Source organism: Ischnura elegans, chromosome 9, assembly GCF_921293095.1.
Source record: "Ischnura elegans chromosome 9, ioIscEleg1.1, whole genome shotgun sequence".
In the NCBI taxonomy this organism is placed as follows: domain Eukaryota; kingdom Metazoa; phylum Arthropoda; class Insecta; order Odonata; family Coenagrionidae; genus Ischnura; species Ischnura elegans.
Window position 1 is genome coordinate 104,320,764 of NC_060254.1, and position 15,794 is coordinate 104,336,557.

The window sequence follows — 15,794 nt, forward strand, 5'->3', positions numbered from 1 at the left end:
GTATTTGCTCTTAATCCTGGAGAAAATTATTAATTAAAGCACATATTACTAGTAAAATATGTTGAGCTTATATCAACATTAATTTATGAGTAGGAATATTTTTCAGATTAGTCATCTGTTGATTTGCCAGAGTAGGCAATGATGTGAATGCATTGATGGACTTGCATTTACATGGTAATCAATATCAGTCATATTTTAGTTTTCAATTCCATTGGTTGTATGGTATAGCTAATAAAAAAGATATCCCTATCTTGCCCCCCACTGAATTGAAGGGAGATTGTTTTATTCTTCATTTCTGCACAAATGAAGGACCCCTATAACACCCAAGTTGATCTATTGCTCTCAGGCTGACAGGGGGGTGGGTGGGGGGGGGTGGGAATGACGTAAGAATTTTTATCAAACTTGCATTTCATTCATTGATTTGAGAGTACATAATTAACATCGACAAATATCAGTATAGGCTACCCCCTTACCACAAAAGCACCAACTTTCCCAAGCAAATTTCTGTTTGGATGTCTACACTATACGGCCACTTTTCACATTCATAAAAAAACAGTGATTGCATGAGAGAGAGAGAGAGAGAGACAGCTTGAAAAACTTTCATTGAGCATATCTGAAGCTTCTCCCTCAGCTGAATGAACTCACTGCTGCATCTCCTCGCTCTTGGCTGAGCCATGGGAGAGAGTGAGGAACCCAGGGAGATGGAGAGAGGTGGCCAAATTCTCTCTTATACGTTTCCAAAGACGCATTTAAATGTGTACCGATATCATAATGATCCTAATAGAAATTTTAAGCTGCAATTGAAAAAAGACAATCTTCATAAGAATGAATTTATCAAGATATCAAATATTTTAAAAAGCTGCCACACTTTCATGAAAAAAACTTCATTCTCTAAGGCCGTGGCAGAACTATTTTTAAATTCTTGAATTAAAAATTCTTGAAACATAAAGGGGCAGCTTGAACCTTGTTACCCTTCCTCAGCAGTGGCTACAACCAATGGTTTCCACTTTCACCGCTGCAACTTTCAAGGACAGCCCATTCCAAGACTTTCACATTCACTTCTTGAAGCTATTAGTTTTTGCCGGGAAGGGCGGATGAACGGGAGAGGGGATCGCAGTCAGCAGCAGATCCAGAGAGGGGATAGGGTGTAGGTAGGATATAGACCCCAACTGTGGTATATCAATTTTACACTACCTAGATAAATTATAGTTTTGTTCGTGTTGGGGAGAGAGTATGAAGTTGCCGCCATGCCGCGACAAAGTATCGAAGGGCAAGGTATCGATACGTGGCAACGGCAGCGGCGATGCGAGGGATCGAAAGACAACGGTGTGGCGTGGCGTGTGCAGGGATGGAACTGGGTTGGTTGGCGCGTGCTGATGTATCAGAATATACCTGTGTAATCCTGTGTGCGGCATGTGCCCAATAAAGGGAGTTTTAGTACCGTGATTCCGACTTGTTATTAGATACAACAGATCTGGCAACGAGGATAAAAAAAACGACCAGTTCCGTGAGTCATGATAGGACACGTGTCGGAGTTCAACCCCGCGAAAGAGGAGTTAAACTCCTACGTCGAGCGGCTCGATCAGTTTTTTATAGTGAACGACGTAGAAGAAACAAAGAAAGTGCCGCTGTTCATTACATTAATCGGACCGGAGACTTATAGTGTCCTGAAACACCTCCTGGACCCAGTGACACCGGTGAGCAAGTCATTCACCGAGCTAGTCGGTGTTCTCTCTCACCATTTCCAACCAAAAAGGCTAATAATCGCTGAGAGAGTTCGGTTTTATAAGCGCAGTCAGTTACCCGGCGAAACCCTCTCAACTTACATTGTCGAACTACGTAAATTGGCGTCTACGTGTAATTTTAAAGGCTTCCTGGACGAGGCCTTGCGGGATAGGCTTATCTGCGGCCTCTCTTCCGAGGTCGTGCAGAGACGCCTCGTCATGGAGCCCGGGCTGACATTCGAAAAAGCCTGTATTCTCGCCCAGGAGTTGGGGCAGGCTGAGTCTCAATCTCAGCTACTTCGAGCCGCGGTTCCGGCCGTCGCTGCGCCACCGGAGGGTGTACTGAAGGTGGAACAAGGGCCGAAACCGGCGAGAAGCAGAGGACAACGAGGCGGCGCACCACTAGGACGAGGAGGACAACAAAATCAACCCCGCTGCTGGCGATGCGGTAGAGGTCACAGCCCGGACTCCTGCGTGGTGCGGACATGGGAATGCCGACGTTGCGGGAGGAAGGGTCACATCGCCAAGGTGTGCAGAATGGACTCCGCCCGTATTCACGGAGTAGACGGCCGCCACGACGGAGTAGCAGCCGAAGGTGTCTCTCTGGAGGACGAGGGTGGTATCAACGGCATACATTCCACAGGTGAAGTGGGTAAAGTTATGGGCCCGGCGGTATGTCAATGCACCCTGCTTGTCGAGGGAATCCAAATTGTTTTTGAAATAGATAGCGGGGCATCAGTCACTGTCATGGGTCTTTCCCAGTTTCAAGCCCTGTTTCCCAAAATCCCGTTGAGAAAATGTTATTTGAGACTAAAGTCTGCTTCAGGGGCAGAGTTGGGGGTAGAAGGGCAAGCCATGATTAACGTCACCATCGGGAAAGTTAATCCGGGGGTAGAAAAGGTTTTCCGCTTGAGGCTTGTTGTCATCAAGTCAGAGCTTAGACTCCCATTATTGGGAAGGGCATGGTTAGATGAAATAAAACCCAATTGGAGAGGCTGCCTGAGTGTGAACCAAATAGAGTCTCCATGTAACTTTTTGGTAAAATTCCCCTCAGTGTTCGATGGCAACAGACAGGCAAAAATTAGTTTTTTCAAGGCCCACATAGCGCTGAAGCCGGAGGTAGCCCCCATCTTCAGGAAGGCCTATGATGTGCCTTTCAAAATTAGGGATCGGGTGAAAGAAGAAATAGATAAGTTAGTAGAGCAGGGCATCTTCGAGCCAGTAAGGCACTCCAAATGGGCTAGCCCCCTGGTGGTAGTCCCTAAGAAAAATGGAGAACTGCGGCTATGTATCGACTACAAAAGCACAGTAAAGCACAGTACTGTTATAGAACGAGATCAGTACCCACTCCCTAGATTAGATGATATTTTGAGCGGTTTATCGGGGGGAAAAGTATTTGTAACCCTAGACTTGAGTCGGGCATTCATGCAGCTCCCGCTATCAGAGGAATCCAAAGAGGCTTTAGTGGTCAACTCAATATTCGGCCTGTACAAAGTCCACCGGCTACCATACGGAATATCCAGTGCCCCAGGTATCTTTCAATCGGTCATGGATTCCGTGCTTCAGGGTACAGAAGGCGTCCAATGCTACATCGATGATGTAGTGATTGCAGGAAAAAGCCTGAGGGATTGCCAGGAAAAAACAGAGGCAGTTATGGCACGGCTTGACAGATATGGAATCCGGGTGAACTTGGAAAAATGTGAGTTTTTTAAACCTAGCATTAACTACCTAGGACACAAGATTGATGAATCAGGCATTAGATCTATTGAGGGGAAGTTAAATGCAATCCTAAATTGCCCCAGACCCACCACTGTTCAACAGTTAAAGTCTTATTTGGGTATGTTTAACTTTTATGGTAAATTTATTCCAATGGCATCCACCATTCTGAGGCCTTTGCACAGGCTAACAGAAAAAGGGGTAGCATTTACGTGGTCAGAAGTAGAAGAGGAATCCTTTGAGAAAAGTAAGGGGCTGTTCAAGGAAAACAACATTCTGGTCCATTTCAACCCAGGTCTCCCTTTGTACTTGGTCACAGATGCCTCTCCTTATGGTGTTGGGGCGGTCTTGTGCCACTTAATTGAGGGGGCAGAAAGGCCGATTATATGTGCATCTGCTACCTTGAGTGCTGCTGAGAGGAATTACGCCCAGATTGAGAGAGAGGCATTAGCCATAATTTTTGGGGTACGGAAGTTCCACAAGTATTTGTATGGACAAAAATGTTGTATTGTAACAGATGCACAAGTGCTAAGGAGAATTCTTGGTCCGAAAGTAGGTATCCCGACCTTGGCAGCTTCACGGCTGCAGAGATGGGCTATCATCCTCGCGGCTTATGACTATGATGTCATCTATAGAAAGACGGTAGAAAATGCTGACATGCTGTCTAGGTTACCCCTCCCCACAGAAATGACGGAGGACAAAGAGTGTATATTTCAAATTGAATCCCCCTTGAATACGTTAAAGATTCAGGTATCTACTGAGCAGGATACAACACTGCAAAAGGTGAAGACATATACCTTGTCGGGCTGGCCTCAACAGAACGAGGAGAGCCTGAAACCCTACTTCATCCGCAGGTCAGAGCTGAGTTTTTCCCAAGGATGCTTATGTTGGGGCAATAGAGTAGTTATTCCAATAGCCTTAAGGGAATATGTCCTAAAACTTCTACACGAACAACATGTGGGCATCGCTAGGATGAAACTGTTGGCCCGATCTCAGGTATGGTGGCCGGGGATTGATAATGACATAGAGGAGTTGGCTAGTAATTGCAAAACGTGCCAGGTGACTCAGGCCAATCAAAGTAAGGGAAGATACTAAGTGCCCTGGCCAAAAACAAATGCACCATGGGAACGGGTCCACCTAAATTTTTGTTCATTTCAAGGGTATGAAATCCTCATTTTGGTTGATAGCTTTTCCCGCTGGATCGAAGCCTGGCCAATGAGCAACACCAATGCTCAAAGCACTATTAAAAAGTTAAGAGGGTTCATGGCCATGTTCGGTATTCCCCTAGAGTTAGTCACGGATAATGGCCCTCCTTTTCAATCTAGTGAATTCATTGGGTTCTGTAAGAAAAATGGTATCAAGGTCACAAAAAGCCCCCCTACCATCCCTCTTCTAATGGCCTGGCAGAACGAGGTGTCCGCACAGTTAAGGAGAGTCTCGGTAAACAGGTAGTGGAAATGTTGGTTAACCATTTTTCAGAGACTCCACGGGTCCTGACCAGAGATGAATTGGAAGGTATGATTATGAACTTTCTGGGAAAATATAGAAACACCCCAAATGCCATATCAAGGGTTACCCCAGCTTCCCTTATTCTTAAGCACCAACCGAGGTCGTTCTTATCTATGCTTAACCCCCACTTCAATGGAAGGGGTCTCAACAAGGGTAAGGCTGAGTCAGCAAAACTAGCGGGGATGGGAACCTTCCCAAAATTCTCCCTTTTTGAGGAAGTGTTAGTAAAGAATCCTAAAGCAGGTCTGTTACGTTTTTTAAGGGGAGAAATAACAGGGTGTTTGAGCAAGACTACTTACCGGGTCCGGCTTCCCACTGGGGAGCGAATGGTGCATGTTGATCAGCTGAGAAAGTGCACAGCATCAAAAGCAAAACACCCACAGAAACTATCATCTGCCGACCCCCTGTGGTGGATGCTGCTCCCACTAACTTCACCACCCCAACCGAATGGCCCGGGCAAAGAGAAGGGTGGCCATAGTGGAATGAATTCGGCTATGCGGACTCAACTGGCCGCAAAGGGTCAGCAGCCAGTGGGACAAAGGAGAAGTGAAAGAACTATAAGACCCCCAGAGCGGATGAACCTGTGATTTTGTGTGTGGGTCCAAATTGGGCCTATTCCTGCCCCTAATCCATGTACAGTCACTTTCAAAAGTTTTAGGACAAAGTTTGTGGCGCCACTTCTGCTTCTCAAGAAAATTTAGTTTCCCTTACTCCATTTGTTTTCCTTGCTCACGCACTGCAAATATTTCGCTTCCATGTGAAGATATATGAACAAAAAGGGAGAAGTTACTTGCTAAATTTATCGTTTTGTTTCGATCTTTGATGGATTTAATGATTAATTTCGTGTGCATACTCCATGTCCTTGCTCCGGTTTTCACTGCTGGTATGATATTATGTATCACAAAAATCTCATCGTCAGAAGCCGTGGTGGCGTAGTGGAGTTAATGCGACGTCGTCATAGTAAAGGTTGTTGGATCGATTCCCCTGCTCGGAATTAAGATTTCCACTTTTTTTTTCCTTGGTAACTCCTTTTGTATTTAATAATGGGTTTCAAATAATTTAAATTCGCTGTAATCGATAAATACTTTTTTTAATGGTAAATGGTAATATACAAGTTAAGAATTGGGCAAGGCAAGGGATTGCTAGTACTCATTTTGAAAATTATGGATTTGCAAAAGGGGTAACCGTAACCCGACGGTAAGGGGCGCATTCAAACCCAGCGTTGGTATTAACTTTGCGATTTTAGATTGGCGATGAAGGGTCATACATAGCGGTTGATTATTGCATTAATTAGGTTAGAAAGTTGTTGATTATTATGATTTTCTGCAATGAGCACCATGCTTTTTCACCCGTCCCTTGAGACGGGTGATATGTGTGTCATTATATGACGTCCAACTTGACTTACATACAGCAAATAGCCTTTATAATCATCACATAATACTTCATTTGGGTTTTGCGTAGAATGTGTTTTCCAGTTTTCAATCAATGCAAAGATCCAACTAATTTGTCTGAACGGATTCATCCAAGTAATCGGCGAGCTGTTAATGGAAACCTGTTGATGTTATACCCTATTGCGAATGCACAATCTAGAATTTTATCCTATGATTAAGAAGAAGGCCTAAACAGCCCTAATAAATAAAAAAAATATCTTAAGAGACCTCTACGCCATCATCAGCGCAAACCAAAGTACTTCCAATCTCCTCCCTTCCCGCCCTTCTATCACCCACAGAAAGGCGCCCAACGTGCGCAAATATTCCGATCCACCCGCCCCTCTCTCCCCCGAACTGCCCCCCTATCTTCTTCCTCCTCAACATGCAACCGCCCAAGATGCAAGTGCTGCTTCTTGTTTCGCTCCACCTCCCCACCAGTCATCAACAAATTTTCCTTTTCTCCTTTTTCCTTTAAATACTTCCTTTAATTCCATCTACCGACTCTCCTACAATTTCTGCCCTGCCTACTACATTAGAGAATGCACCACGTCAGTATCCATTCGAATGAACAACCATCGCCTCTCCACCAAGTCCCTCCCATTCGTTGAACCAGTACTCCAACACAAAATAGTTCCTTCGAGCAGTGCTTTTCCCTTTCCTAAAGCGAAATACTAGCACACCTGGGTGGAAACAGCGTTCAAACCGCCAGGGTGAACGTCGCTAATTGCTAGCCACCAGCCAATTCCTCCCCAATTCCCCCTCACCTCCACCTACCCCTTCAACCTCCCCCCCCTAAACTCCACAGAAGACATCAGCAATCCTGTCTCACTCATTGAGAATGGTGGGTAACCCTATAGAAACGTCTGAAAAACATTTTGTGAGTGTTCCTTTTTTAGTGCTTCTATGTTATTTATTTAATTAATCTAAGTATATTTATATTCATAAAAAAGTCGTAAATCGTGTTTGTTACACTATTTATAACTCGAGAACGGCTACATATATTTGAACGATTTTCTAGATGAATGGAAGTTTTTGGAATCGTATCAACCTCGAATAGCAGAATTAACATTTCAAAATAATATCAGTTCATGGAAGAAATTAATATGGGTGCTAGGGGACATTTTTAGGAGTTGGCAACACTTCAACAGCTCAATTTCAAGTCGGTCATTCTACTTACTAAACGATCTGTTTTGTTTTTACCAATTTAATGACTGAGCCTCATAAAAATTGTTGACTATCGGTAAAGGCCGTGTTCATGTCGACGAATCGAGCGGATTTATTTCATATCCTCGGCATTTTTGCAATTTCGTTTCATCGAAAGATGAACTCCTCAACAAAGTGCTCTCGAACATGACTGATGAGCAAAATAATCACAAATTTTAGAGCGAGCGAGCAATTTTGGCGGCTCAAGACGAAGATGTGGATTACTTCTTCGAAACTTCGAAATTTGCAAATAATTGGTAATTTGCATTTACTCGAATATATTGACTGTGTTACTAAAATAGATGAAGTCACCAACTATCCATCTGCATTTTTAAACTTCTTAGATGTGACTACTGGCTTACCACCGCACAATATACAGCTGAAGGTTGACTCGGTGGTCATGAACCTTTGAAACCTAAAATATGCAATGGAACATGTTAGGTGATAAAAAACCGATAATCAATGTGATTCACGCGGTTATATTAAAAGGTAAATTCAAAGATGAGGATATTCTCATTCCAAGGATTCCCATGATCCCATCTGATATGCCCTATGAGTTCAAATAAATTCAAATTTCGGCTTCGTGTTTCATTCGCGATGATGATTAGCTAATTACTATGTCAACCTTTGAGTGTTTGTAGTCTGAATTTAGGAAATCCATGTTTTTCTCATGAACAATTATATGTGTCATGTTCAGTGTTGGTAAACTATCCGCTTCATTTGTTCGTGCGTGTAATAACAAAGCAAAAATGTTGTATATCAGAAGGTGCTAGAGCAGAATAAACCCAAATATGTAGTGTACACTCGGGCTCGTTTACATACGGGGCACGTTTACGGAGTGCACTTTTACCAAACCGAGTTATAAATGGCTCACCACGATTTGGGCTTTATCAACTGCTTTATAAAACCACAATGTCTAAATTTTGATAAGTTAAAACATAAAAATTAGAAAATTCACAGAAAGAAATTGGTCATGTGCGCCAAATATGGCAATCGATTGGACGCCGTCCTCAGGTGTGCGAGAATTTCGTTCGTTCTATGAGCTCCAGACTGGAGGCGGTTATAGAAAATAATGGCGGTATTACTCGCTATTAATTAGATAAAACCAACGCTTACGCCTTCCGAAGAATAATTTGCAAGCTTTGCCATTTTTGTATCATGTTTTGATTTTTTTACTTTTATTGGTCGATAAAAGATGTTACGAAAATTTACAATTATTTTTTATACGTATGTACTGAAAAAAAACACGGCAATCAAATTAACAATTTTAAAGTTATCCATAAGTTTTGGGTTCGCAAGTAATTATTTTTGATTATTTATTTAACTATTATTTTCACTTTAAGTCATTTTTATTTGATCATTCGGGGAGAGATGATTGATATACACAAACTTAACTTACCTGGGATTCATTTTATAATTTGTCATGGTAATAGAATTTACTTCATTCCTTTAGTTTTCATTTTTCAATATTTAAAGGTTTATCTGTTAAACGATTCTAAGTTAAGTTAGAAAAACTTGAAATTATTTAAGAGTTGTAGTGGGTTATTCAGCTCTACTACCCTCCAGCGCTATGTGCCTGCTACGGTAAGTGTATTGCATGAGTGGGTAATTTCACGGAGACAGATTTTCGTTTTGACAGTGCATAGGTAATTCTCTCCGAGGGCTTTTTTCAAAAATCTGGTGGTGGTGGACATTTTTCTGTTGAATGTCGTTCCCATCCTGTGTGGTGTGTGGGTAACACTGCAAGTACAAAATATCTGTCCGTCGCATGTGACGTTCAGACCCTTGGCGCCTTTCGTTAAGAACAAGAGAAAGCCGATGCCAGTTTTCTCTACTCCCTATCTTTTTTAACGTGCTCTGAACGCGCAAGTGAAGTTATTTGTCATTCGCCATAACACAGTACTTGAAAGAGGATTCAAATATTGGCGAATTCCTTATTTCCGCCATCTTTAATAATGATATATTGTGACATACCGACCTTATGTCACGTATTTTTTCTCGTTATGTAATGACCCGAGTAGGGGATGATCACATATGTGTGGATGAGCGTGGGTATGTCTGAGTGTGTGCGTAATAGTGTGTCATGCCCCGGGCATGAGGTACAAGTGACTCACAAATGTTCAGTGTTTGGTCAGCTCGGACCGGTGGTTGCCCCACCCAACAGTGAGGCCCAAGTGTAACCCCTCTTGTCCCAAAAAACCCATCCCCTGTGTATCATCCCCCTCCAATATCACTATAAAGCGGCGGACGGAGAGAGCCTCCAGGCGAGAAATGCTAGTTTGGTCGACGGGCGAGAAACGCTATCCTGATCGACGCAGAAAGGGATTGATGACGTGCCAGATTGGTCGTCATTTTTCTGGGTGTACCCAAAGAGTGCTGTTAGCGGGACGAGATTGTCTACGGAGGTAGCCAGCAGCGGAGAGCAAGATTGCAGACGAGCGACAGGCAGGACCAACGCCCAGAGGTCGGGAGGAAGACAGCCCCCGATCCCACGGACATTTGGGGTCCAACGTGTCGCATCATCGACGGCTCCTACTGCTCAAGGCTCCGACGAAACCGTAAGAACGTCGCAGTCAGCGACCCGTCCCCGTGCTCGTTCGCCCAGACCCGAATTAATCCCCAAACTGTGTAGCCAAAATATTTGGGTTCTTTCTCTCTATCCCGGTGCGCCGTATGTAATCACCAAACTGTTGACTCCTTGTCAGAAGTCTGATTCAGTGTTACCACGAGAGCAGCCTAAAAACTTAATTTGGGCAAATTGTAAACTCGGCCCACGAATTCTACCAATCACAAATTGTTGCTTTTTTGTATTTCTTTTGGAGGGGGGGCAATTGAACCATATCATCTTGTGCACTTTTCGTTCACCTCATTCTCATCAGGGTATTTAATTTCGATAAGTGTGTGTGTATGCTATGTCTGAAGTGGAAAATATATTTTTTTTATGTCTCAAAGTACTCAATAATCGTTCGATCATTCCGTACTCGGGACCATTGATGCCCTCCCCACCCAGTAAAATAGGTGGCGTTTTCATGTTCCGCCACAATATATATGCAGGGGTGCCCATTCATAAAAAAATACTGGGGAAGCCCATACCGGGGGTCTTGCCCAGGGAATTTTTATAAATAGTGCGTTTAAAAGTTTAATTTCGAAGCTCTATTTTGAATCCCCAGACTAAGGTTTGTGGTGATGAGCACTGTGCTTTATCACCAGTCTCAAGAGACGTGTGATAAAGCATGGTGCTCATTGCAGAAAATCATAATAATCAACAGCTTTCTAACCTAATTAATGCAATAATCAACCGCTATGTATGACCCTTCATCGCCAATCTAAAATCACGAAGTTAATACCAACGCTGGGTTTGAATGCGCCCCTTACCGTCGGGTTACGGTTACCCCTTTTGCAAATCCATAATTTTCAAAATGAGTACTAGCAATCCCTTGCCTTGCCCAATTCTTAACTTGTATATTACCATTTACCATTAAAAAAAGTATTTATCGATTACAGCGAATTTAAATTATTTGAAACCCATTATTAAATACAAAAGGAGTTACCAAGGAAAAAAAAAGTGGAAATCTTAATTCCGAGCAGGGGAATCGATCCAACAACCTTTACTATGACGACGTCGCATTACCTCCACTACGCCACCACGGCTTCTGACGATGAGATTTTTGTGATACATAATATCATACCAGCAGTGAAAACCGGAGCAAGGACATAGAGTATGCACACGAAATTAATCATTAAATCCATCAAAGATCGAAACAAAACGATAAATTTAGCAAGTAACTTCTCCCTTTTTGTTCATATATCTTCACATGGAAGCGAAATATTTGCAGTGCGTGAGCAAGGAAAACAAATGGAGTAAGGGAAACTAAATTTTCTTGAGAAGCAGAAGTGGCGCCACAAACTTTGTCCTAAAACTTTTGAAAGTGACTGTACCTAATTCCCTCCCTTTGATTCTCCTTATTATCAGCAGGGTTCCAGGCATATTTTGCAGATTTGTGACACCCCAGCAAAGAATGGCCGGGGCTCGACATCATTCTTGTGTGCCGGGGAGGAGTGTTGGGGAGAGAGTATGAAGTTGCCGCCATGCTGCGACAAAGTATCGAAGGGCAAGGTATCGATACGTGGCAACGGCAGCGGCGATGCGAGGGATCGAAAGACAACGGTGTGGCGTGGCGTGTGCAGGGATGGAGCTGGGCTGGTTGGCGCGTGCTGATGTATCAGAATATACCTGTGTAATCTTGTGTGCGGCATGTGCCCAATAAAGGGAGTTTTAGTACCGTGATCCCGACTTGTTATTAGATACAACAGTTCGGACCCCCCACTACTGCTGGGAGGTAATCCTCAGGCCCCCTCTTCTAGTCCCTCCTTGTAGGGGCGGTCAGGGGTGGTTGGGGGCCCTCGGCAAGGGCTCCCCTTACCGGTGGACTTGGGCCAGTCCTCCCCCGGAAAAATTTAGGAAATTGCATGCTGGGAAATGAATATGTATTCTATTCTGGATCTTAAAAATCGGATAAAAGTTAATAAGAATAGCAATTTCAAGAGAAAAATAATATGAAAGATGAAAGTTTCACTGCTTATAAAATTTAAAAATATATGATGCTCCTATACATATTATCTATTTAGTGAATTTGTTCCTTGAAACCGCACTGACATCTGAAAACCGCTTAAAGTAAACATTTCGAATAGCCCTTCAAAAAAACCATACAGGTTGCTTTTTATCTTCTAACACCTTTGCTTTCCCAGTTGCCAGATGCAGGGGAGCAGCCAGGAATTAAGACAGGAGGGGGAGGTTTTAGGTGAAACTAATACTGGGGTGTGTGGGGGTATGGAATACCCTCCAGGATAAGCGGTAGGTGCAAGATTACTAAATTTCGCATTTTTAAGGTAAATGGTTCAAAATGGTGAGTTTTACGGCTTTGTGAGGGGTACTTTATTAATCCCTACTATATTTTATTGGTAATATCAATCCAATTAAGTAAAACGGATTAAACTTAAAAATTTCTCTGACCTCTGGGCGGGGGTTTTATCCCCCAAAACGCCCCCTCACTGCACCACTGGTTGGATCAGCTAGTATTGTAAACTTTGTAAATATTTTACACATTGCATACATTGTGTAAAGTGGACATATATTCTGGTTCATTTGTTATCTAATAAGGTGTTTGTAACAACTACTCTTGAACCATATTGTGGCAGATGTATATTTTACGTGAATAATAATCAGATGAACTCTTATTATCTGAATTTTTCTACTTATTATCTGAATCTGACAAATTTAAATGGACAGCTGATTTCGAAAGGCTGTGGGAAATATGCTGGGAGTACAGCTTACGAACTACATAGGTGGTTAGTTTAGCATAAGGATCATCGGTGTAACTCTCCCAACTTCTGATGACATCATCCATTAATTTGTTGTAATTTGTGAGTGAGTTCTAAATATATTCTGTATTCTGCCATGTAGCTCAAATTCTTAAGGCTGCTATGCACAATGAATGAACACGCTGAATGATCACGCAAATGAAATCATTCGTGGTGTATAAGTGAAAAAATCGCGAAAGAAATAAGAACATGTTCCATTTTGCTCACATGATCCTGTGAATGATCACTGAAATGACACTGCTTAAATACCTAAATGCCATTATGATGATAAAAAAATAGTCTCACGTCTATGCTTGCTGCAATTACAATTAATGAAAATGATGTCTTATGATCACAATGAATATAAGCAAAATATACTGCCGTAACAAAGCCCCGAACCCTGGCCCCCCGGGTGGGAGTCACATACACTACCACTATCCCACCTGACCAGTGAGGGGTGTGATATCATGGAACTATAGTCTGCTTGTGAAAAGTATCGCATGAAAATTAATTAATTACAGCCACACTAAGGCCCATTCAACGGAACCACTACTAGTTAAGGGATGTGTTCACCATTCCGAAGGCCATAAAAAATACGGCATTGAAAAAGGCAGAGCTTAAGGTACGTGTTCTCCCCTTGTTAGTTAAAGTTTATCACCTGGGTGTAAGAGGATTTGCAAACCAGTGGGTAAAATCTTCAAGACAAGCATCAGTCTGTTGTGGTGTCCCATTATGGTATCCAATGCTGATCTAAAATTAATGAGGCTTCTTGTGGTGTACCTCATGGTCGTATTCTTTTTGTAATTTATATTACTGACCTCCCTAACAAGCTAAGTAAAGTAGAAGGGGCTGTATTTGTAGCAGAAAAAACCTAACCTTCGGTTGGTATCTATGGACTTCCGGTCCATGAGAAATGGTGAAAGACCCAAGGTTGGTACTGGTGGTTACTCCCGTTATTCCCCATTACGGTAAAGTGATAATTTGTATGAGCTATTAAGTAAATACATAGCCATCCAGTGCCGGCTTGCTCCTTTAATCCGCATCACCCTGCTGGACCAAAAATACAACATGGTGTAGTCGTGTGGAATCATTCTATCGTAATAGATACATATTATTAGTGACTTATGCGAGATAGCGTCAGACCGCGCCAGCCCAAGGTACGGAACTCGGAGAAAATGGCCTTGTATGTTAGACTACCGCAGCCTGATGGCTTCCACGGCACGAGGGCTTACATAGACTGGGTAAGCTTCATGAGTGAGTTTGAAAATTTCCTGATTGCCACGAAGCAAGATGGAGAAAGTGATGCCATTAAAGCCGCCGTTCTTCTAAACATCCTTGGCGGGCCTGCATTATCTCTATTTTTGACCTTCGGGCTTACAGAAGCGGAGAGGAAAGACTAAACAGCAGTAAAAAAGGCATTCGAACTATATGTGGCTCCGATAAATAACGAGACTTTTGAACGATAGGTGTTCAAGCAATGGATACAGGAGGAAGGGAGATTTTCGAACACTTTTTCGCCGACTTTCGGATGCTCCTCAATTGCCGATTCATCAGGGTGGAGTCTCAGGAAGAGTCTGTGTTGCGGGACCGCATTGTCTTCGGGGTGAGGGATAAGGCGGTTCAAGAAGCTCTCCTTCGCATTGAAGATTTGACCCATGATAGAGCAGCGGCTCATTGCAGAGCTGTAGAGCAGAGCAGACGCCAGGCAAAGGTCATCTAGTAGCCAACAATGGCTACATAAAGCGGTACTGCTGTTGAAGTTGTGAAAAAAGGAAGGCATCAAAGCAGTGATATAAGTGCACTTAAGGGCTACGCTGTGAGTAGTTAAAAAAAAAGCGCTCATATAACGTGTTTCACTGCCAACGGTGTGATTCGAGACACGCCACGTGCGATTGTCCCGCATTTGGCAAAGTGTGTGCAAAGTGGGGCAAAAAGAATTATTTTGCTGTTGTGTGCAGAATTAACAAGGTTCGCCAAATTAATGTATACGAGTGTGACTCGGATACGTCATCTATCTATTGCGACCTTGTTAGTGTCAGTGTGAGTGCGGTGGGATCTAAAAGTAAGGGCATTAGAGAAAATGAGTGGCACGAAGAGATTGAATTGAACGGTAAAACAATGCTGATGAAACTCGATACTGGGGCCCAGGTTAATTTGTTGCCTAAAAAGCTATTTAAAAGTATGAATGAAAGTGTTCATGTTCGGCCCACTAGACTGCAGCATGCTACTCGAGGCGTACGGTTGAGCCAAAGTTAAGCCAATGGGAATAGCTACGATGTGTTGTAAATATAGAGGGAAGGATGCACATCTTGATTTTGTGATTGTAGATTGTGATTCCCAACCCCTGTTGGGTTTACCGGGGTGTCTATCTTTAAATTTGGTTAAGAGAGTATGCTCAAGGAAGGGAACAACTCCTAAGAGTGAGTTCTTGAAATTAAACAAAGGTGTATTTGATGGTTTTGGTTGTTTTCCTCAAAAATGCTCAATCATTACCCAACCCAAATACCCGAACCTGTCTGTAGGCCCCCTAGAAGGGTACCCTCGGCCTTAAGGTTTCGACTGGAAGAGGAGTTGGAAAGGTTAGTTTGTGAAAACAATATTGAAAAAATTAAAAAAGTCACTGGGAGGGAGTGGATTTGTAACTTAGTCATTACAGAGGAGCCCAATAGAAATCTAAGATTGTGTATTGACCCAGTTGACCTAAATAAGTATGAAGCGTGTCGGTCGATAATGACAGAATCTTACTTAACAGAATTATTATGCATGCACGTACAATAACGGCGAACGAGCGAGCGACTGAGAGTCTGGTGTGGAATGCTCGCCGCTTATATATCATCAGGCGAAGGTTACT

The 15,794-nt window shown here is 42.9% G+C and overlaps 1 protein-coding gene across 1 annotated transcript; it reads left to right on the forward strand.

Moving 5' to 3' along the window:
• The first annotated feature begins 1,573 nt into the window (after positions 1-1,573).
• On the forward strand, positions 1,574-11,870 carry LOC124165169. Its single transcript, XM_046542465.1, has 2 exons — positions 1,574-2,367; positions 11,559-11,870. The coding sequence occupies exons 1-2, from the start codon at positions 1,944-1,946 to the stop codon at positions 11,585-11,587; spliced, it is 453 nt and encodes a 150-aa protein (XP_046398421.1). The 5' UTR covers positions 1,574-1,943; the 3' UTR covers positions 11,588-11,870.
• Positions 11,871-15,794: the final 3,924 nt, after the last annotated feature.